Genomic DNA, 20947 nt, shown 5'->3' on the forward strand with positions numbered 1-20947 from the left:
CCCCCCCCCCCCCCCCCCCCCCAGTTTGCGGTCATCTGTTACAGCAGCCCCAGGACACTGACACGCAGTCAGCCATTAGGCCGCAATGGCACTGGGAAATTGTGGGGTCTGGCCTGACCGGTGGGGAGCCCTGGGGGAGTGAGGTGTGGAGCAGCGGGGAACCAGAGATAAGGCTGCAGAGGGGTCGGGCTACTTGGGTTGCTGTGTGCTGATGCCTCAATGGGCCTTGGAGACTGGGGGACAGAGGACTCTGGGGAGGTGGTCACTAGAGGCTGATTAGGTGAGTGAGGGGATGAGAGTGAGGGGCCCGAGCTGAGGGTGGGCACTGCTGAGAGGGGCACCGGCCTGACTCTGGTGGCCAGGATGGCCCTTCGTCTCCCCACAGGCATCTACTGGGCTACTGGGCGAGGGGCACGGATCAGGAGCACTGGGGAGGCTGTGGCACGGACTGGGAGACAAGGTCACAGACTTCAGAGGGGCCGTGGGGGCTGGCCACATGTGAGGAGGCCCCTGGAAGGGTAGGAAGTGCCTGGGCCCTCGGGAGGGCCCACTCCAGCCTTCACCATCTTATTGGCTGTGTGACATGTGAGGGGGGGTGAGTACCGCACCTCTCTGGGCTGGGGACCCCAGAAGCCTTACGTGGGGATCCAGGGAGAGGATCAGGAGTTCTGATACTGGGATACTGGAGGAGGGGCCAGGAGGTGCACGTCCCATAAAAGGGCAGTAGGAACTGGCCCTTCCCATGAGAAGCAAGGCCATGCTGTGCCTTGGGGGTAACACGAGGGTCAGGCTTAGGGTCAGCATTGGCGTGATCATGGGGTCAGGGTTGGCATTGGGGTTAGCGTAGGGTCAGAGTGAGGTTGGTAAGGTTAGTATAGGGTTGGGGTTGGGGTTAGTGTTGGGGTTATTGTAGAGTCAGGTTGGGGGCCTAGGATGGGGAGGCAGGGAGCTCATGTTGTTAGGTCCCAGACATACCCTGGGGCCCCTTCCCTGGGGCTGAGCCGGGACCTGCGTGGTTCAGTGTTATTTCTGACCCTCTAAGCAATGGGGAAGGGAGGACATTCTCGCCGCTTTATGGAGAACAAACCGAGTCCTAAAAAGATGTAAGACAGGAATGGACCAGGATTTGAACGCTGGCTGTGTCCTGTGACAGCAGGTTACCCTGGTGTGGAGGCAGCAAGGGTGCCCAAGGCCTGTGGAATGAAGATTAAAGTTTTGGAGACCATCTACAGCCGCTCCAAGTGAGCACGGCTATTTTCACTTGGTTTCTGTGCAATGACAGGTTCACAGCTTCCATTTTTCATGAGGCTTGAATTATTTTTTTATTTTTATTTTTTAAATGTTTATTTATTTTTGACAGAGACAGAGACAGAATGCGAGTGGGTTAGGGGCAGAGAGAGAGGGAGACACAGAAGCAGAAGCAGGCTCCAGGCTCTGAGCTGTCAGCACAGAGCCCGATGCGGGGCTTGAACCCACGAACTGTGAGATCATGACCTGAGCCGAAGTCGGACGCTCAACCGACTGAGCCACCCAGGCGCCCCAAGGCTTGAATTATTGATCTGCTTCTGATATTTAATAACTCCTAGACCTCCCTCCAGAAGCTGAGCCTTTCTTACCATTAACTGGCTTGAGATCTTTGTCCGTCACTGGCAGGGCCCTCTTGGGGACTGGCCCTGGGCAGCCAGCAAGCCATCCAGGTGGAGAAAACACAGACAGGAGAGCTGGGACCGAGGGTGGCAGAGACTGTCCCCTGGGCCCACTTATTGGGCCGGTTGGGTCCTCAGGCCCCATGGACCCTCAGATGCCCGTGGAAGCTGTCCCTGAGCAACCTGCAGGGGCCTTGGCAGGAAGGCTTGCTGTGGCCTCTGTGAGGCAGGCTGTGGTTTCGTTTCGTTTTGTTTTGAACTTACAATTGAACACAAAAACAAAAGTGCATAGGTTGTGAGCACACACGAGCTGGTGAGTTCTCACAAACAAAATAGCGTGTGGGTGCCTGGGTGGCTCAGTGAGTTAAGCGTCCAACTTTTGATCCCAGCTCAGGGCATGATTTCACGGTTGGGGAGTTCGAGTCCCACTTCGGTCTGGTCTGCTAGACGATAGTGATAGTGCAGTGCTGCGGAACATGCTTGGGATTTTGTCTCCCTCCCTGCCCTTCCATCGCTCCCCCGCGCCAGCGCGCGCTCCCTCTCTCAAAATAAATACCTTAAAAAAAAATAATTTTAATAAACAACAACAACACAGGGAGCAACAGCACTGGAAACAGAAGGGCAACCCAACCCCACAAAGCTTGCTGGGGCAGCCCCACCCGCCGTCCTCAAGTCTGCGGCTTTCCTGCGGGATTGGGAGGGGGAGGGGGGAGTCGTGCGTCCCCAAGTCCCCGGTCCCCTGGACAACCCGGGCCCCCTCCCCTGCAGCTCTGGGCCCTCCCCCACGCCCTCCTCGTGCAGCCCCGGCCCCCTCTCCTTCTCCAGTACAGTCTCGCCCCGGCCTGAGCAGCTCCCAGCCCGGGCCTTTGGAGGCGGCCAGTAGCTCGCGCCCTGCCTCCCCTGGGCCCAGCTGGGGAGCCTCAGCCCCTCCGGCCTCCCCCAACCCTCGCCATCGGCCCCGCCCTCCCGGCGAAGTCGGCGGATCCCCTCCGGGAGTCAGGTGGGCGGGAGGTCCCATCGGCGCCTGCGCGTGGGGCGGGCGAAAAGAGCCCGGAACCCTGCTTCCGGCCTCGCGTTTCCCGCCGGTGGGGCCGGAGCGCTGCAGTGGGCGCGCCCGCACCGCGGCCGTCGGACTCGGGTCACTATGGCAACGCGGCGGGGCCGGAGGCTGCGGCGGACGGTCGTTCCGGGTGAGCCGCGGACTTGGGCGCCTCGCGTGGGAGGTGCGCTCGTTGCCGCTTTTCGGGTCACCTTTAACGGGTCTGGTTGGAAGCCCCCGAGATTTGGTGGTCCTGGTGGACCCGGGCCGCGGGGCCCCGCACTCTGGGCCGGGGCGGGGGCAGGTGCGCGGGGTGCTGGGCTCGGCCGGGCGCCCCGGGGGTGGGAGTGGGGGGCAGGTCCGCGGGGTCCCGCGCCCCGAGCCGTGCGGTTCCCCCGCAGACCCGCCGCGCCTCGCGGGTTTCGGGCCCTTCGGGTCCCCACAGCGACTCCGGGTGGGCCGTGCAGGTGGGGACGCCGCAGCCCTGCGCCAGCCGTGCGGCGGGTGAGGATGGGCTCAAACCAGGCCGCCTGGCCCAGAGATTTCCCGCCCACCCCCCACCCCCCGCCATTATTTGAGACTTACACAAAAGTTGCACAAGTAGTACAAAGACTATCCCGCACAGATTTTTTTTTGTTCTTTTTTTTTTTTTTTTTTTTTTCTTAGATTTTTTTTTGCAGAGATTCCCCCAAATGTTACGTCTCCTCTTGCGGGCAGGTCGGGGCAGGTCTCGTGGCGCACCCAGGGAATTAGCAGCGCTCCTCCAGAAGCAGGGTTCCTGCAGACTCCGCACATACGGCTCCATGACTTTACTCTCGAGGATTTCGGTCCTTACTCTTCTGCAGTCTGGAGCGATCCCTGAGTCTTCCTGTCACTTTTTAGGAGCCACCTGTTTTGTGGAATGCTCCTTGATTTGGGTTTGTCTTAGGTTTCCTCGTGATTAATTACAAGGTGCATTTTTTAATTTTACTTTTATTTTTAAAGTTTATTTATTTTGAGAGAGATGGAGAGCAGGGGAGGGGCAGAGAGAGAGAGAGAGAGAATGATAATTTCAAGCAGGCTCCAGGCTCCGAGCTGTCAGCACAGCGCCCGATTTTTAAGTAATCGCTGCACCCAGCAAGGAGCTCGAACTGACCCCCCACCCCCTGAGATCAAGAGTCACAGGTCTTCCGACTGAGCCAGCAACGTGCTCCAGGTTGTGCATTTGTTGTAAGAAAGCCTCAACAGCGAAGGTGTGCACTTCCGGTGCGTCTTATCAGGAGGCAGGTGATGCTGCTCTGTCCATTAGTGGTGGCACTTTGGTTAAGTGGCTTAGGTGGTGTCTCCTTTATAAAGTTACTATTTTTTCGTTTGTAAGTAATAAACACCTTGTGGGGAGGTAATTTGAGGCTATATAAATAACTTGTTTCTAACCATACTTTCTACCATTACAAACGGGTGTTTTCTGAAACTATTATTAATCGTATTTACCAAATGAAGATTTTTTTTTATTTCCGTTATTCTTTCTATATATTAAAGTAGGCTCCGCACCTGGCGTGGGGCTTGAACTCACAATCCTGAGATCGAGAGTCGCAGGCTGTACTGACTGAGCCAGCCAGGTGCCCCAAGAACCTTCCCTTCTCGCCATTTTTCTTTGCATTTATGTTGGTATACATGTTTTTACTTTGTGTCTCCCCCCCCCCCACCATTGGTTATAATCCACTGCTATAATTTATTTTGTTGCTGATTTTCCAGATTTGAGCTTTAGGAGGCTTTTCAGGTTGGCTTCCGTGTCCTTTCAGCATGTCCCCCAACATTTTTGAGCCCTTATTTTCTGGCACCACCAGATGTACCAGGCTCATGTTGTGTTTCCTTGACCTGGCCTGAGTCAGTCATTTCTCTAAGGAGCCCTGCTTCCTTTTAGTTCCTTCCTTCTTCTCTTCTTTCTTTTTTTCTTTTCTTTTCTTTCTTAAGATATTTTATTATTTTCAAGTCAGCTCTGCATCCAACCTGGGGCTCGAACCTATAACCCCAAGATCAAGAGTTGCAAGCTCCACTGAGTGAGCCAGCCAGGCGCCCCCCCCTTTTAGTGTCCAAGGAGGTGTTTAGAAACCAAGATCAGGTTGTAGGTATGCTTTATCGCTACTGGAGGGTCGTTGCCTTTTGGGTTTCTCAGTGGGTGGAGCTAGGAAACCTATATTTATTCACACCAGACACATCTGTATCTATTTCTGAGTGTATGTATCTGTGTGTATATTAAGGGCTGTGAGTTTATATTGATATCTCCAATTCCAATTAATTATCCCAAGGTTCATTCTACATTTCTTTTCCTCTCTAAATCTGGTTCCTATTGTCCTCAATGTATTTACTTATCTGCTCAATCCTAGACCACATAAGAAGTAATTCCAGAATTTCTAGTCCATATTTCTGTTAAAAACAAACGTATTAGAGGATGATATTTGCAGACAGTTGTTTTGTTTTTATCCTTACAATATATAAAGTTTTTTATGAAGTTATTTTAGTGTATTTTTAAAAAATTTTAAATATTTTTTCAATTTATTTTTGGGAGAGAGAGAGAGACAGACAGACAGACAGACAGAGTGTGAGTGGGGGACGGGCAGAAATAATTTGAAGTAGGCTCCAGGCTCTGAGCTATCAGCATAGAGCCTGATGTGGGACTCGAACTCATGAACCTCGAGGTCATGATCTGAACCGAAGTCAGGCGCTTAACCCACTGAGCCACTCAGGAACCCCAGGGCATTTTTTTTTTCTAATTTTTTTTTTAATGTTTATTTTTGAGAGACAGAGACAGAGTGCAAGTGGGGGAGGGGCAGAGAGGGAGACACAGAATCCAAAGTAAGCTCCAGGCCCTGAGCTGTCAGCACAGAGCCCAAGGTGGGGCTTGAACTCCCGGACCGTGGGATCATGACCTGAGCTGAAGCTGGATGCTTAACCAACTGAGCCACTCAGGTGCCCTGTTTTTTTTTTTTGTTTTGTTTTGTTTTGTTTTGTTTTGTTTTGTTTTTTTATGTTTTATTTGAGAGAGTGCACATGTGCATGAGCAGAGGGAGGGGTAGCGAGAGAGGGAGAGAGAATCCCATGCTGGCTCCGCACTGTCAGCGTGGAGCCCAACACGGAGCTCTGTCTCACAAACCGTGAGATCACGACCTGAGCCGAACTCAAGAGTCAGTTGCCTAACTGACTGAGCCACCTGGGCGCCCCGTGTTTTTTGTTTTGTATCGTTTGCATTTATATTAATCGTTTGTGATGAGGTTAGATTCAGTTGTTTCTGTTTGTATTTCATTATGGTTTTTTTTAACGTTTATTTATTTTTGAGACAGACACAGAGTGTGAGTAGGAGACGGACACAGAGAATCTGAAGCAAGCTCCAGGCTCTGACCTGTCAGCACAGAGCCTGACACGGGGCTCGAACCCAGGAACTGTGGGATCATGACCTGAGCCGAAGTCTGACGCCCAAGTGACTGAGCCACCCAGGTGCCCCTGTATTTCATTATGATTTTAAGCTTTGGTATGTAAACCATGTGATTCTCAAAGTCAGCAGCTCTTGGGGCACCTGGCTGGCTCCATTGGTGGAGGCAAATGGCTCTTGATCTCAGGGTTGTGAGTTCAAGCCCCATGTTGGGTGTAGATTACTTAAATAAATAAAGAAAAAAAGTCAGCAGCTCTTAGCTAGAAGATGATTCGGTTTCCCTTTACTTTATTATTTTATTTTTCATTTACTCCATGTTTGTTTTTGTTTGTTTTGGCACAGGGATTTGGCAGGCGTAAATTCACATAGAAGAGTGCCACATACCCCTCACTCCCCACAAGGGCCACTGGTGGAATTCAGACCTACCCGTGGCTCATCTGTCCTGTTTCAGAGTTTACAAATGGTTGTGGGTGCTGTTTGGCAGTCAGTGAAGGATGGGAAAACAGACTCGTGGTCACAGAGGTGTGATTTTCGTCCATCCCCTAGATATCCTTGAAGATTGTGGGTGCTGAGTGTAGCTCAGGTGGCCCATTCTCGGGGGGCTGGCGTTGAGCCCCCGTATTGCGTGTAGAACAGATGAGCCATCATCTCTGGACTTGCCTTCGAGCACCACAAAAGGTGGTTTGTAAATTAAGCTCGCTAAGTGTATTTGCAACAAGATGGCATTGCTTGATGAGGTAGGTCTGAGTTCTTCTGCGTTAGGGACTTCTCTTGCTCGTAGCCGAGTCCAAAGCCGAATGCATCCATCCCGAGCCACAGTCCTTTAGGGGAAGGAGGTAGAGAGAAACCCCCGCTTTGGATGGCTCTCTGCTCGGCCAGTGTGCGTGAACAGCCTGTTCATAAGCGTCTAGTGACCGACTTTTAGCCTTTACAAATGGCCCCTTTGTGTAAATTGTAGAGTCTGTAACTGCGTGTGTTTTAATGAGGTTACACAATGCTTTTCCAATTAGTAATTATCAAATGTTTATTGTAAAAGGAATTGCTTCAAAGTTTTGGTCAGCCGCAGAGGGCGATTAATTCTAATTAATCCTAATCCTGTGTGTGGATTGGGTAACCCCCTGGTTTATCTCCGACGTGTTCTACTCTATCTGGCGGTCTAGGCGAGGGGGAGGGTCTTTGTGGATCAGGAGCATCTTGTCACACTCCTTCCCTGTTCATCCCGCGTCTAGTCACTGTCGGGGAGGTGGGGACACCCCCAGGGCAAGGGGAGCCCCCTGCAGAGCCCACTGCGCTTGGAAAGCTCTTTATCTGCCTGCTGCCTCTTTGTGGTTCATTGGGACTCACCCTCTGCCTTGAACTCCTTCCTCTTAACCGGGGGGCCGGCTGTCAAGCAGACTTGGCACGGACCCCACCTGCAGCTCGGGCGGTCTTTGGCTCTGTCCTAGTTTGTGAGGAGCTGAGGATCTCACTGGAAGCCTCTCCCCGCCTGTGCTGAGTGTGGAAGGCCAGGCCCCGGGTGTCGCCCCCCGGCCTCCGACCCGGCTGGCCCGTGTGGTCGGGGTCGCCCGCGGCAGAGCACTGGTGGGGCTCCGGCAAGCGAGTCCCAAACTGGTCCACGCTCCTCGCAGCCCTGTCTTAACACCGGGGCACATTCAGAGGAACTGATGACTGAGGTCGACTTCCAGATGGGGCTTGTGTCTGTGTGGGACCAACAGGTTTTCTGTGGGTGGGAAACGAGGGCTTTCGCGAGGGGGTTGTTTCCATCTTCCTAACACCCGGGGGTCTGCAGGTGCTTTTGTACGACATCTGCCTGAGACCAACGGGTTGGAAAGCTCCGAGTCTTACACATGAGAAGATCGAAGCGATGACGTGACCTGGCGCGTCCCTGCGCCACCCCCGGCTGACCCCACAGGCCCTCCTAGAACACCGTGGATGCCGCAAGCAAAGCCACCTTAACTGTGGGCCTCTCCCTTCTGTGGAGATTTCTTTCTGCCGTTTCCCCAGAAGTTTCACGGGGTTCCCCCTGAAAACTGGGTGCTTGTCGGGGACATCTGCTGGCTGACGGGCAGATTGCGTCCACACTCTGAAGCTGTGATGTTTAAAGCCCATTAATGTCAGCCTCGGAGCTATTAGGGTTAGGGTTTTACAGGGCGGCAGGGCGCAGGCTGTCCTGTGATGGGGTAAGGAGGAAAGGGGCACCCGGACTGGTCAGGTTGCTTGTGGGTCCTGAGTGCCATAGAATCTGGCATGCACGGTAGAAGCTGGTCTCTCTAGGGAGGGACCTGCGGTGGGCAGCAAGGGCCAGGCCCTGTCCCCTCATTCTTCGTTTACTATGCCGAACAGGTTGAACTTTACCTTGTAGGTGGCCAGAGCCACGGGCGTGGTATCACGTGGTCAGCTGTCTGTCTCACAAGAGTAACTCCTGTGGGTGGCTGTGCAACCAGTGCATTTAAGAGGCAGACCTGGTGGCGGGGCCCGTGACACAGGACAGGGCGCTGAGGAGCAGTCTCCAGAAGCAGGGAGGCCTGTTGACCTCGCAGACCGTGGTGTGTTATCTGTGAAGGACCATAGCGGTGACTCATGGGCGCTTGGGGAGACAGTCTGAGTCATCACGGTAGCAGGGGCGTTGTTTACTGGTGTGTGTTTGCTTGAATCCTGATCCTGTCCCTGTGAGTGGGCGCAGTCATGTGGGTGGCCTATGTGTCGGTTTTTGTTGTCAAGACTGCCAGAGCTTTTGTTGTCAAGACTGTCAAGACTCCAGAGCTCCTGGGCCCCACACTGTCCCCTCGCTCATACAGCTCCCCTGATAGTTGGGGTGTGTGTGTGTGTGTGTGTGTGTGTGTGTGTGTGTGTGTGTTTTGGGTGTTGGGTGTTTTGCGCAGCCAGTAGATAGGCAGCGTGGACGAACCCCTAACCGTGGAGGTCGCCAGTTCCACACCAGGGCTCTCCCTGGGCTTTGTGGCCAGCCTGCCGTAACCCTGGTTTCCCCGTGGTCCTGGGAGCCCTCTAGCCAGCACAGGGACCGTGACCTGGCCGGGACGTGCAAGCCTCATAGAGGCCACGCAGAACCCCTTCCTGCTCTTCCCTCGTGGGCTTCCCTGGCCTCTGTGCAGAGTCGCCCCGTGTCCTCAGCCGCTCTCATCTTGCCCCAGGCTGACAGACAGACCATCGGTGCAGTGGCCTTACTATCTGTCTCCAGTAGGTAAAACAGTCCCTGGCACCTACTGAGTGCTAAACAGATACTTTTTCAACGTTTTTTTTTTTTTATTTATTTTTGAGACAGAGAGAGACAGAGCATGAACGGGGGAGGGGCAGAGAGAGAGGGAGACACAGAATCGGAAACAGGCTCCAGGCTCCGAGCCATCAGCCCAGAGCCTGACGCGGGGCTCGAACTCACGGACCGTGAGATCGTGACCTGGCTGAAGTCGGACGCTTAACCGACTGCGCCACCCAGGCGCCCCAAACAGATACTTTTTAAATGAGTAAATGGATGAATTTAAGAAAGGGAACTGTGTCTGGTGGAATTTTATATTAGCAGCCTCAGTTTTTCGGGTTACACAGTTGTAGCACCTGAAATATAATCGGAGGGGTTGGCTCCTGAATGAAATGAACCGTTGTCATCACCTTCTCTGTGCTGGGGCTTGGGGCTCAGAACCCGGTCCGAGGTGCCCTCTGCACATCCTAGCTGTCTGCTTGGGGAAGGTGCTTGGCCACTGACTGAACTTGAAGCCAGTAGCTTCCTTTATTACTGAATGAAACACTTTTAAAAGTGAGTCTATAGTTTTTCTGTGATTCATTTATACATCCATTAACACATCTGAAGGGTGAGGGCTGGTGATCGGAGCGTGGGGTGCTTGGGTGTTTGGGATTGAGAGAAACCATGACCAGGGCGGCCAGGGCAGGCCAGGTGCTTCAGCAGACAGGGGGCCGTTCCCTGTGGTGGAGCCACCTGGGGGTCTGACCCCACCCGGCACATGGCAGCAGGTGCTGGGCTCCAGGGCCTGACGCGTCCCAGCCCTGAGAGAACAGGACTATGTGGAACGGGAAGCCCTGGGCAGTTAGCCTTTTTCCTTCCACTTACAGGATCCCTTTGGCACCCCTGAGCGAGTGGAGCAGAGGGGCCAGTCCAGGGGTCTTGCAGCGAGAGCCCTGGATGGTGGCCAAGGTGCGTGGGGAGGAGAGGAAGCGGGAAGTCAAGGCTAATCCCACGTGTTTAGCTTGGGCAGCTGGATAGAGGGGTGCCTTGGAAGGAGCCAAGGAAACTGGGGGGCAGGAGCCTGGGGTGGCGCTCGGGTGGCAGGCAGGTGCTGGATGGGTGTGTCGCAGCCGAGGGCAGGTTGAAGCCGGCTTACTGGGCGAGGCCCGGAGGCTAGCAGGAATGGGGCTGCGGAGGGGCGCTGCCCTGCTCCAGACCCTGCAGGGCGGAGACCTCGGCTGCCCCTGGCGATCATGCCCCTGCCTCCCAGGCCTCCCTTCCTCTCCGGGAGCTCGGCCTGCGTGCGTGCGGGGCCTTTTCCTCCACCAAGCATCCTCTGCGGTTGAACTTGGTTCCGAGTGACTGCCTGGGGTTAGCACGGACCCCACAGGTTAGGTTCAGGGCTCCGTCCCGCAAGACCGACCCCGCCCGGACGCCTCTACATCAGAAGACCCCTCGACGACCCCTCTTCGGGTTCAGCTTGCTAGGGCAGCTCACAGAGCTCAGGAACGTTCTTTGTAGCTCCCCAGCATATTCTAAAGGGTATGACTCAGGGGCAGCCAGATGGAACGGGTGCGACGGGTGAAGTGTCCGGGAGGCAGACCTTCCAGGCCGTCTCAGGGCACCTCTGTGTGCTCCCCGACCCCTTCGCCGAGGGTTTCTGTGGAGGTCGTCACACAGGCGTGACTGATTGAGCCGTGGGCCATGGGTGATGGGTCGGCCTCCAGCCCCTGTCCTCCCGCTGGAGGGGAAGTTGGGGGGTGGGAGGGAAAGTCCCAGCCCCGTAGCCCCCAGGTTGGCTCCCCCGGCAGCCGGCTCCAGAGTCCCCTCCTAAGCCCAGGGGCGGAGAAACAGAAGATGCCCTTTCACCTGGGATCGTTTCAGGACCTGGGCACAAAAACTAAGCTAACAGCAGCTGCCCCCATAGCTCCCGGCGCTCGGCGTGGTGAGGGTCTTCGGAGGAGTGTGCCAGGAACCGCGAATGAAGCCAACACGTATTCCTTACTACGTGGCGTATCGCTGGGCCCCGCCGTCTCCACAGCCCTGTGCGGGCCCTCCGGACTCAGCTGCTCCTCTGCCTTGCAGAGTCGCCCCAAGACTGGCTGGGCTGGGACTGGGCCCTGAGGGTTAGGGGCTACGAGGGCCTGTCACACGATGCCGAGAACAGCGTCCCCCCCACAGAGCAGGCCTGTGGGCCGGACCCAGCCTGCGCCGTCCATGCTCTGAGCCGAGGGGTTGGCGCAGAGCCTGTGTCCCACGGAGCCCTCGACACCCGCTGCCCTCTGTGGGAGGGGCTGGCCAGCGCCGTCCTGCACGTCTCACTGCTCTTGTAGGAGGACCTTCGTAAGGGAGTCATTCAGGTCTGGTGTCGGTGCCGAGAAGATACTGGCTTCGCCTGGGAAATCGCCTTGCTTTCTCCTTACCAGACTTGTGGGCCCTGTGCTCGAGCCTGTTCTTGGTACTTTGTCCTCCGTCGTCTGAGACGCGCTGGTTGCGTGGCCTCTGTTGCCCGATTTTGATGGTTATCACGTTTTCCCCTCTCCCTTTCTGTGTCCTAAGCACTGTTCTGTGAGCTCAGCTGACCTGTGCTCAAAACCTGGGCGAGTGTCTCCACTGTTGGCTGGGGTGGCTGAGCACATAGCACCCATTTCCTGTGAAAGGCACGTTATTTCTGGGGTCCTGACAGTATTTGGGGATTTTCCAATACCGGCCAGGACCGTTTTGACAGTTTCTCTTTTACTGTTTCTTTCTTTCCTTCCTTCCTTCCTTCCTTCCTTCCTTCCTTCCTTCCTTCCTTCCTTCCTTCTTTCTTCCCACTTGTAGCCAGAATTACTGTCAAACTCCACTCACTGGGCCAGAGACCCGTGTGGGGGTAGCAGCAGACGTGCCCCTCAGGCAGCGTGCTACCAATGCTTGTGAATTTATTGGCTTTTTTTTTTCATTCTGTTACCAAAATGTTATAGTAACAGATTGGGTTACATGGATAATTTTTTGTTGGTGGTTTTTGTTCTTAGTAACTTCAGGAGTGAAGTGAACTTCGTGCCCCCCAAAAGTAGCATTGCTGATTTAGCGTTGCTGACCAGAGAGCGGTAGCTTGCTTAAGAATTCTAGAGTTACCGTAAAGAAAACAAAAAGCAGTAAGTAGCCCCTTCAGTTCTCCTGTTTCTGAATTTGTCGGTGTTGCCTATATGCTGACCAGGGTCGACCGGTGTTGATGCCGTGGGGACCGCTTCAGGCGTGGCTGCATTGTAACCTCTGTGACCCCCTTTCCGAGTGTCACCTCAGGCCTCTGAAGTCCCGCCCACTGTCCCTCTCCCCCAGTCCGACCGAGCCACCCAGGCACCCCCGTTTTAGATTCTTTGGGATGACAGTGGTACTCCAATGTCACTTCTGGATGCCTGCCTGGAATGCTCCCGGCCCTTCTGGAAAGGTGTTGTCAGAGAAGGGCTGCTGTCTGTCCCCAGGGTGACAGTGGCCCTTGGGCCCAGCCTGCCTACCCTCTGGGCTCGCTGTGAGGCCTCCGGCCTGTTCCTGTAGGTCGAGGCCTGGAGCACCACGTGGTTTTACGCGTGGGGATCCACCCCTTCTCTGCCAGGTGATGCGCCCTCAGCGGTCTGTGTGGCCTCGGGCTCACCTGGTGAGGGGCAGCCCTTGCCCACACCTCCCACGCAGCCCCGCGGCCCGTCCTTGGCAGAGACGGAGGAGCGAGAGGTCTTAGACGCTTAGAGCAGTTTGACGAAGGAGCTTTATGCTGTGGACTCTGAATGTTAAAGACTCGGACTTGTGTGTTATATGCCTTTGTTTTTTCATCTTCTTTTCCTCCGGCGCTTTATTTTTATTGTGTTTCAGAGAAGCGCCACTCCGCGACGGATTGGAGATAAGAGAGCAGAGGAAGCTGCTCGAGTGCGGCGGGGGGAGCGCCCCCCGAGCGGAGCCGTGTGCGCGACGGGCGGGCCGCTGGCTCTCGGAAGCTTCTGGGCTCCAGTCCTCGCTCAGCTCCCTCGCTGCCTCGTTTTCTCATCTGCAAAGTGGGAGAGCGCTTCGCGAGCCTGTCCAAAGGACCTGGCTCTCGTCGGTGAGCGGCCGGTCCCCGTCTTCCCTTCCTCGGTGGTCCTAGACGTCCTGCCCCGCTCCCTCTGCTGCAGGGTGAGGATAGGGTAGAAAGGGCCCTTCGGAAGGTACGTGTGACCGACCGCACAGCTGCTCACTGGCCCCGAGCGTCCTCCCGCTTGGCGACAGCGATGCCACAGATGGGGATCTGAGGGGGGGCGCGGCGGAAGGACGGCCAGAGCCCCTGACTCTGCGCCCCCTCCCCCGCCGCAGCTGCCCCGATGCTGCCGCCGCCCTCGGAGCGGGCCCTGGGCCAGCTGCTGGCTCGCAAGGAGGAGGAGTGGAGGGCGCTGCGGGCCCACCGCTGCCAGCTGCAGGAGGCCGCGCTGCAGGACGCGCACAGCCAGCTGCACGAGGCGCAGGGGGCGCTGCGGCGCCTGCGGGAGGACTTCGTCTACAACCTGCAGGTGCTGGACGAGCGGGACCGCGAGCTGGAGCGCTACGACGCCGCGTTCGCCCGGGCCCGGGCCCGGGAGGAGGCGCGGCAGGCGGAGGTGAGCGAGCTGCGGGTGGAGGCGGCCCGGCTGAGGCGGGCGCTGGCCAGCGAGGCCCGGCGGCTGGACGACCTGCAGCGGCGGCACCAGCTGAACTTGGAGGAGCACCGGCTGGAGCTGGAGCGCGCGCACAGGTGAGGCGGCCCCGCCCCGCGGCGCGGGGGGGGGGGGGGAGGGGGGGCGAACGGGACACTGCTTGAAACGCTGGCCGTTTTCTCCACGGATGACAAATCTGTATCGTTTCAATAAAAGCTGTTCGAGTTCGTGGCTGTTAATGATGCAAAATACGTTTCAATCCCCAAACTCCATGAGCTCACTTGAGACAGGCTGACCAGGAACCCAGCTCGGCTCAGAGGGTCCCGTTGGCTGGGCCCCCCGGGAGGCCGCTCACTGTCACACGCTCGTCACGGCTGCTCCCCGGCTCCCCAGCGGGAAGGCAGATATGACCGGCCTCATTTAAAAATCTGGTGTCCTTCCCCTGATTTCAGCGTGTACGTTCGTGATGTCATGTTAACACTTGGGGTCCACCTCCCTGGTGTGCGCGTGTGCGTGCATGTGTGTGTGTACACGCGAGAGTGTGTTGTGTGTGCACAGAGCGGTGGGCCGCATCCTGCAGGTTCTCTTGTCACTGAATGGGGTCCTAAATAGCGGTTTGTTTTTTTAAGTTTATGTATCTTGAGAGAGAGAATACACACGAGTGTGCGAGTAGGGGAGGGGCAGAAGGAGAGAGGGAGACAGAATCCGAAGAATCCGAAGCAGGCTCCAGGCTCTGGGCTGTCAGCACAAAGCCCAACGTGGGGCTGGAACTCACGAACCGCGAGATCGTGACCTGAGCCAAAGTCGGAGCTTAACCCACCGAGCCCCCCAGGCGGCCCCTGAATAGTTTCTCACGTTGTTACGTATGTGCTTAAAGCACTTGTTAAAAAATCACAACAGTAAGGAAATTCTTGTCATGACCATGACTTGTACCGTGAGGTGAAGATGGTCCGGTGAAAAGGAGAAGCTGCCGGAGGTGTCCGCTGTGTTCCCTCCAGGAGAGCTCGCTTTTACGCCCACAAAGTCGTGTCCCGCACACGCTGCCCACAACCTGCCCGTGGTGGATTCCCGTCTATCCGGGAAGCTGTTCTTCGCGTCATGCGCTGAGCTCTGCCACATCTTTTCAGATGGCTCCCTGGCCCTCTTAGTGGATTCTGGGCCTGTTCGTTCCGGGCTCCGTGGCAGGTTGGGCATGAGGGGAGGAGACTGGCCCGCAGGCTCTGTAACAACAGCCTCCTGTAACAACACACGGGCACGGTTTCCAGGGTCCCGAGAGGGAAGCCTGGAAGCCCGGAAGCCCGAGGTGTTCGTGGCCCTCTGCTGATTCTCCCAGCTCCGACGCAGCGTGTGAGGAGGCCCGCCATTTGTTCAGGCGGCGTGGTGCGTGATGTTCACAGCCCACGCCACCTCACTGGGGGGCCAGGGAACAGAGATGCGGAGTTCGGCCAAGGTCAGCGTCCCCCGGAGCCGGGGAGGGGCCCCATAACCTGCACCTGCAGGATGGATGTTGGCATTCTGGCCGTTCTCCAACTTCATCGTTAAAAATTACACCGTGACGTACCTGTAGCATGAGTGGCAGGTGCTTTTGACGTTGTGACACGTGGGCCAGCTTGCCCTCCGTGGACACGCTGATTTTCAAGCATCCTTCTTGGAGTGCCGTACGTTTTATTATTTTTTTAATGTTTATTTATTTATTTTCTGAGAGAGACACATGTGAGGGGCAGAGAAAGAGGGAGAGACAGAGAATCCCAAGCAGGCTCCCCGCTGTCAGCGCAGAGCCCAGTGTGGGGCTCGGTCCCAAGGAACGTGAGATCATGACCTGGTCCAAAATCAGGAGTCGGTCACTTAACTGACCGCATACCAGCCAGGCGCCCCGAGTGCTCTACATTTTAAAGTGTCTCCTCGGGTCATTTATTTGCCCATTCTTTTTTTCTTTCTGTCTTTCTTTTCTCTGTCTCTCTCTTTTTTTTTTTTTTTTTTTTTTGACAAATTTGAGACATCATCCATGACTTCTTCCAGTACATTTCAGCTCTCCTCTTTTTCCTCCATTCTGGGACTCAGTGGCACCAACACTCAGCTTTTGTGGCTGTCCCTCAGCTCCCTGGGCTCTGCTCATTTTTTCCAGTCTGTTTCTCTGTGTTATTTGACGGGGTGATCTCTGTTGTTCTGGTTTCAAGTTCATGGATTCTTTTCTCTGTCATGTTGTCACATTCACTCGGCCGTTAAGCCGCCCGGCGAACCTTCTGTTCGGTTACGGTACCTCTTCGTCCTCAGTTTCTGTTTGATTCTTTGTGAGTTTTTCTCAGGCTGCACTAAACTGCTTGTTGGAGCGCCTTAAATAATTAATGGCTGCTCTAAAGTCCTTCTTAGAGAATTTGAACATCTGTGTCATGTTGGTGTCAGCACCTGTGACTGCCTTTTCTCTTCCTGGTTCGTGGTGCCTTTTGCTTGTGACTGGACACTTCGGGAATTGTGCCGTGCGACTCTGGACTCCATCCCAGGCTCTCTGTGCCGGCGGTGGCCCGTGCGGTGTGTAGCACGCGGGTCCCGTGGACTCTTCAGCAAGACTTCTGTTAACGCCGCAATGTTTGCATAGTGAGAAGAACGGCGAGATCGACCAGCAGCGGGAGCAGTATGAAAACCTGAAATGGAGGCTGGAGAGGAAGCTCGAGGAGCTGGATGGTGAACTTGCTCTGCAGAGGCAGGTAGGACGTTCCGACCGCGGCCCTGTCTCGGCTGCCGGCTGGAAACCGAGTTGTTGAGGGAAAGTCGGCCTTTTTGTTGACTGTGTGGTATCCATGGGGTCCACGTTGAACTACTGGGGCAGATTTCCATTCTGGGGTGGGCTGGGGGATGTGGCGGGCGTCTGAACCTTCGTCTGTAGTGACTCCCTGGGTGTCTCTTTCCTCACAAAAGGATACACGTTGTCGCCCTTATTTATTTTAGAAAAAAGTATCGAAGAGTTAAAATTTGAGTTACTTACTGTAGAAAAGAGCTGGGGACTCACAGCGCGGTAACTGTATTTCTTTTGGGGAAAACCATAGGTGGCCAATCCTAAGTTTCGCCAGAGTTGTGCCGGCTGGCAGGTGGCGCTTGAGCCTGTCGCCACGGTTTCCCCTCCGTGACACTGAAACCCAGCCTGCATGTCTGACGGACTCAGCCGCGTTGGGGTTTGGCCGGAGGGGCCCGTTCTCACTCGTGGAGCCGCGTGGGTGCAGGTGCTGGGGTGACAGGCCCCCTGGTCTCCACGGAGCACGTGCTGAGCTGCTGTCCTGAGAGCCACAGCAGTGTTCATGGAAACTGCATCCACGAAGGCCCTTGTGCTCCTCACGGCAGGGACACGGTTTTGACCAGAATTTTACAGGTGGGGGACTGAGCCCAGAATCAGTGACCAGCCTGCCCGGGATCCTCTTCATACACGGCACGGATGTCATATGAGTCCAGGATGTCTCCGGGGTGTGAGCTCTTACCACTGTTCTCCTGCCCTGGGATTGCTCTTGTCGGGGAGCCAGAACCCCTGTCCCCTCAAGGGTCCTCTACTTAAAGTAAGAGTCAGATTGACATGAGACGGGTTAAGAGGAGAAATCCAAGTGTAACAGGCGTGCGTACGGGGAATCCACACGGACAGGGAAATTCCAGAGACCCACCAAAATGAGATATATACGTCATTCTGAACTAAGGAGAAAGAGCTTTTGAAATCTCCTGCAGAGGATTTCTTTTAGAGTTTTCTGGAACTAAAGAACTTTGTCCATTATGGATGGATTTGATTTTGGAAACGGCTCAAGTTGTTAGGGCACGAAACTGGGGCCCGAGCAGCGGGATGAAGGAAAGAGCAGTCGTGACTTCACCGGGAGGTGAGGAGGTTTCCTGAGTCAGGACCAGGGTCACGTCCAGAGGAATTTCCAAAGGGCCCTGGGCAGTGGTGGGCCGTCCCAGTTAGCAGGCAGGCACTCAGCGGCCCCTGGAGGCAGCGATGACCCTGGGGAATGGTGGTCGGCTGGGCCGGGCCTCAGCTGTGACCCAGGCAGGCTCTGGCTCCAGCTCCCCCATCAGTCAGGAGGGCCCCTCACAGCCATGGGGAACGCTGGTTTTCCTACCGGCCCTACTTCTGGAAGGAAGAAAACGATGTTTAAACTCCCCAGCTCTGGTGTTGCACCCAAGGTGGCTGCTGGGAATGTGGTAGCATTTGTCTAACGTGGTTCTGGAACAGTCTGAGCCCGTGCGGGTTCGTGGGGAGCGGGATGCCTTTGCTTGACCCCAACTCTGGTTGACCCAGGCTCTTACGTGCTCATTGGCTTCACGGTTTCCTGTCTCTTGTTTCTAAGGATCTGTGTCCATTATTGAGTTGTCAGAAGGTAGAATTGATTCAACGGTGATAATGGTTTTTCTCCTGAAAAATGAAATACAAGATAAAGGGAACTGAGTTGGTCTGTTTGACTCTTACTGTACCCGCGAGTTGTAGGCAGTGGGCTGAAGGGAAGCTTTTTTTCTTTTTTCCCCCTGTGTTGGTTAGCATCACAGGATTAGAAGCCACTGGAGTAGAAATGGAATGATTGATTTATTCGTTCATTTAGCAAAAAAAAAATTTTTTTTTAATTTTTTAAATGTTTTTTATTTTTGAGAGAGAGAGAGAGAGAGAGAGGCAGAATCCGAAGTAGACTCCAGGCTCTGAGCTGGCAGCACAGAGCCCGGTGTGAGGCTCGAACCCATGAACCGTGAGATCATGACCTGAGCCGAAGTCAGATGCTTAACCTACTGAGCCACCCAGGCGCCCCAACAAATATTTTTTTAACACGAACCATGTGCTAGGCGTCCTCCCGGGCCCAGAGTTAGGGTGTGGGCGAGCTGGCCCTCCATGGGGCGAGATGGACACCTGAAGGGTGTAGTCTCTGGTGGAATGTCCCAAGGGTGTCACCTGCATGACACAGTGAGGCAGGCTGGTGGGGCTGGCCTTTTTAAGGAGGGCGGTCAGGAAGAGGGCTTGTTAGCAGAAGTCTGCCAGTGGCAAGGTGTGTGGAGGGCGCACCTGGGGGGCCTGGGGCAGGCCTTCAAGGTCGAGGGGGGCTGAGGTGCTGGTGGCCGTGTAGGGCTCACAGGCAGCAGCCCTGGGTAGAACGCCAATGATGTCAGGCTGCGTGGGAGGTGGCTCCTGGATGTCCAGGCCAGTGTGTTGGGTAAGAGGGGACTTTGCACTCCGGAGGTCAGCATGGGGAGGCCACGAGGTACGAGCTGGGAGCCTGGGGCATTGCCAAAGGGCAGGTGTAGACCAGGGAGCCTGGGCAGAGCCTTCAGGGGGAGGATGGGAGGTGAGGGGCCTGTCAGGGAACCAGCAGGAGAGTGGGCGCTCTGGAGCAAGAGGAGGGGTGAGAGTAGGTGTGCACCGTTCTGGGGGCTGGGCGAAGGGTCCTTGTCACCCGGGCCAGAGCTCCGCCGCGTGACCCAGCCCCCCACAGCCCGCAGAACTTTGAGCGGAGACCAAACGCTTCGTGGTCTTGTAATATGTTAGGAGGAAAGAATCCCAAATGATTTTTGTATTCTGGTCCCAGTGAGTGTTACTCATGTGACTTCTCATACATCGTTTTGCTTTTCAAAGGATAAAAAGAGTGAAGTATGCTTTCCATTGTACTTCTCTGAGTGTCTCTGAGGCTCCCGCTGACCTTCCGAGATCCAGGGATCCAGCGTGGGCACGTCGCTGGGCAGGTGTGTGGCCCCCGCCCGCCTCCCCGGGAGATGGCGGACCAGGGAGGTGGCAGGTGTGGCCACACTGTCAGGCCGGCTTCAGCCTCCTCCCAGAGCCTCCTTTGCGTAGCCGAGTCTGTCCAGGTCTCTTCAAGAGCAGGGTCACTTGGGGTCCTGCTTGCTGTGCTGTGTTGTCTGCGCGCTTCTCCGTGGGGGTGGGCTTCACGGGCCCGACGTCACCTCTGCTCTGACCACAGGGCTGGGCCAGGTCACCGTGAGGTTTCAGGGCAGGAGAGACCAAGATGAACTGCGGTTTTCTGCATCAGCCCAGTCTGCTTCTCCTCAGTGTGGCTTCAGCATCCATGTTCTCCCGGGGACCGAGCACGTCCACGCCTCTGGTCCACGGGCAGGTGGACCCTGTGGGGCTGTCTCTTCCCCTGAGACCGTTGGGAATGGACAGTAAGAGACGAAAGACGGAGAGAACCGTGCAGTGGAGGGAGCGGAGGGGCCTCGGCTGGAGAAGCAGCAGCCCGCGGGGAGGGGCTGTTGGGAACGTGGCGCGGGGAGCTCAGGCCCCACGTGTGGTGGGGGCTGGCCTGGCGTCAGCCGGGGGTCTGTGTACGGGCAGCCACCCCCACGTGTGCAGGCGGAGCAGCCAGCGGGTAGGAGCTCGGCACACTTCTCCGCGACGACGTGGAAGTGCCCATCCGGGGAGAAGGCAGGCCGCGGGCGTGGACCCTGGTGCCTGCGGTGTGGGGCGGACAGGTGGGACCCCCATCCGGCGACAGTGCCCCGGTCGGCTCAGCGATTTACATACGGTACGTGCACCCGTGCAAGGGCCGAGACAGAAGCCCCCGTCACCTGCGGTCCCAGCGTGCGCCCTTGTGGTCAGTGAGCACCACTCTGGCCCCAGCGAGCGTGGGTCTGCTTCCTGCCGTCGCGGGGACGTGTGACTGTACCGGCCGGCTCCTCACCCGCGCGTAGACGTTTCAGACATTTGTGTCATTTCCACTTTGAGGCCATTAAGAATAAAGTTGCTGTGGCCGTTCTTGGCAGGCCTGCATTTATTTGGGTAAATAACTTGGGAGTAGAGTTTCTGGCTTGTGTGCTAGGGGAGTATTTGACTTTGGGAGAAATCACCGACCTGTTTTCCAAGACGTTTGTACCATTTTATGTTCCTCCCAGCGCCAGCAGATTAGTTTTCGCCGCTCTGCGTCCTTGTCGGCACAGAGTATTCAGCTTTTTTTTCCCATTTCAGCCATTTTAGGGGCGAGTCGTGGTGTCTTGTGGGTTTCATTTTCTTGTCCTCGGTCGATGTTTATGCATCTTTCCATGTGT

The 20947-nt window shown here is 55.9% G+C and overlaps 1 protein-coding gene across 5 annotated transcripts in view; it reads left to right on the forward strand.

Moving 5' to 3' along the window:
- Nucleotides 1–2322: 2322 nt before the first annotated feature.
- The window catches only part of CCDC57 (coiled-coil domain containing 57), a 102124-nt gene continuing 83499 nt past the window's right edge, over nucleotides 2323–20947 (forward strand). For 2 of the 5 annotated variants that reach the window (XR_007459024.1, XM_049635422.1), the window contains exons 1-4: nucleotides 2323–2869; nucleotides 13140–13365; nucleotides 13614–14028; nucleotides 16527–16635. Coding sequence is in view for 4 of the 5 variants with exons in the window: in XM_049635422.1 (XP_049491379.1) it covers nucleotides 13622–14028; nucleotides 16527–16635 (516 nt within the window). In the remaining variant the exon portion in view is untranslated. The other 3 variants (XM_049635423.1, XM_049635424.1, XM_049635425.1) reach the window with 3 other exon arrangements.

This window comes from Panthera uncia, chromosome E1 (assembly GCF_023721935.1).
Source record: "Panthera uncia isolate 11264 chromosome E1, Puncia_PCG_1.0, whole genome shotgun sequence".
Taxonomy (NCBI): Eukaryota; Metazoa; Chordata; class Mammalia; order Carnivora; family Felidae; genus Panthera; species Panthera uncia.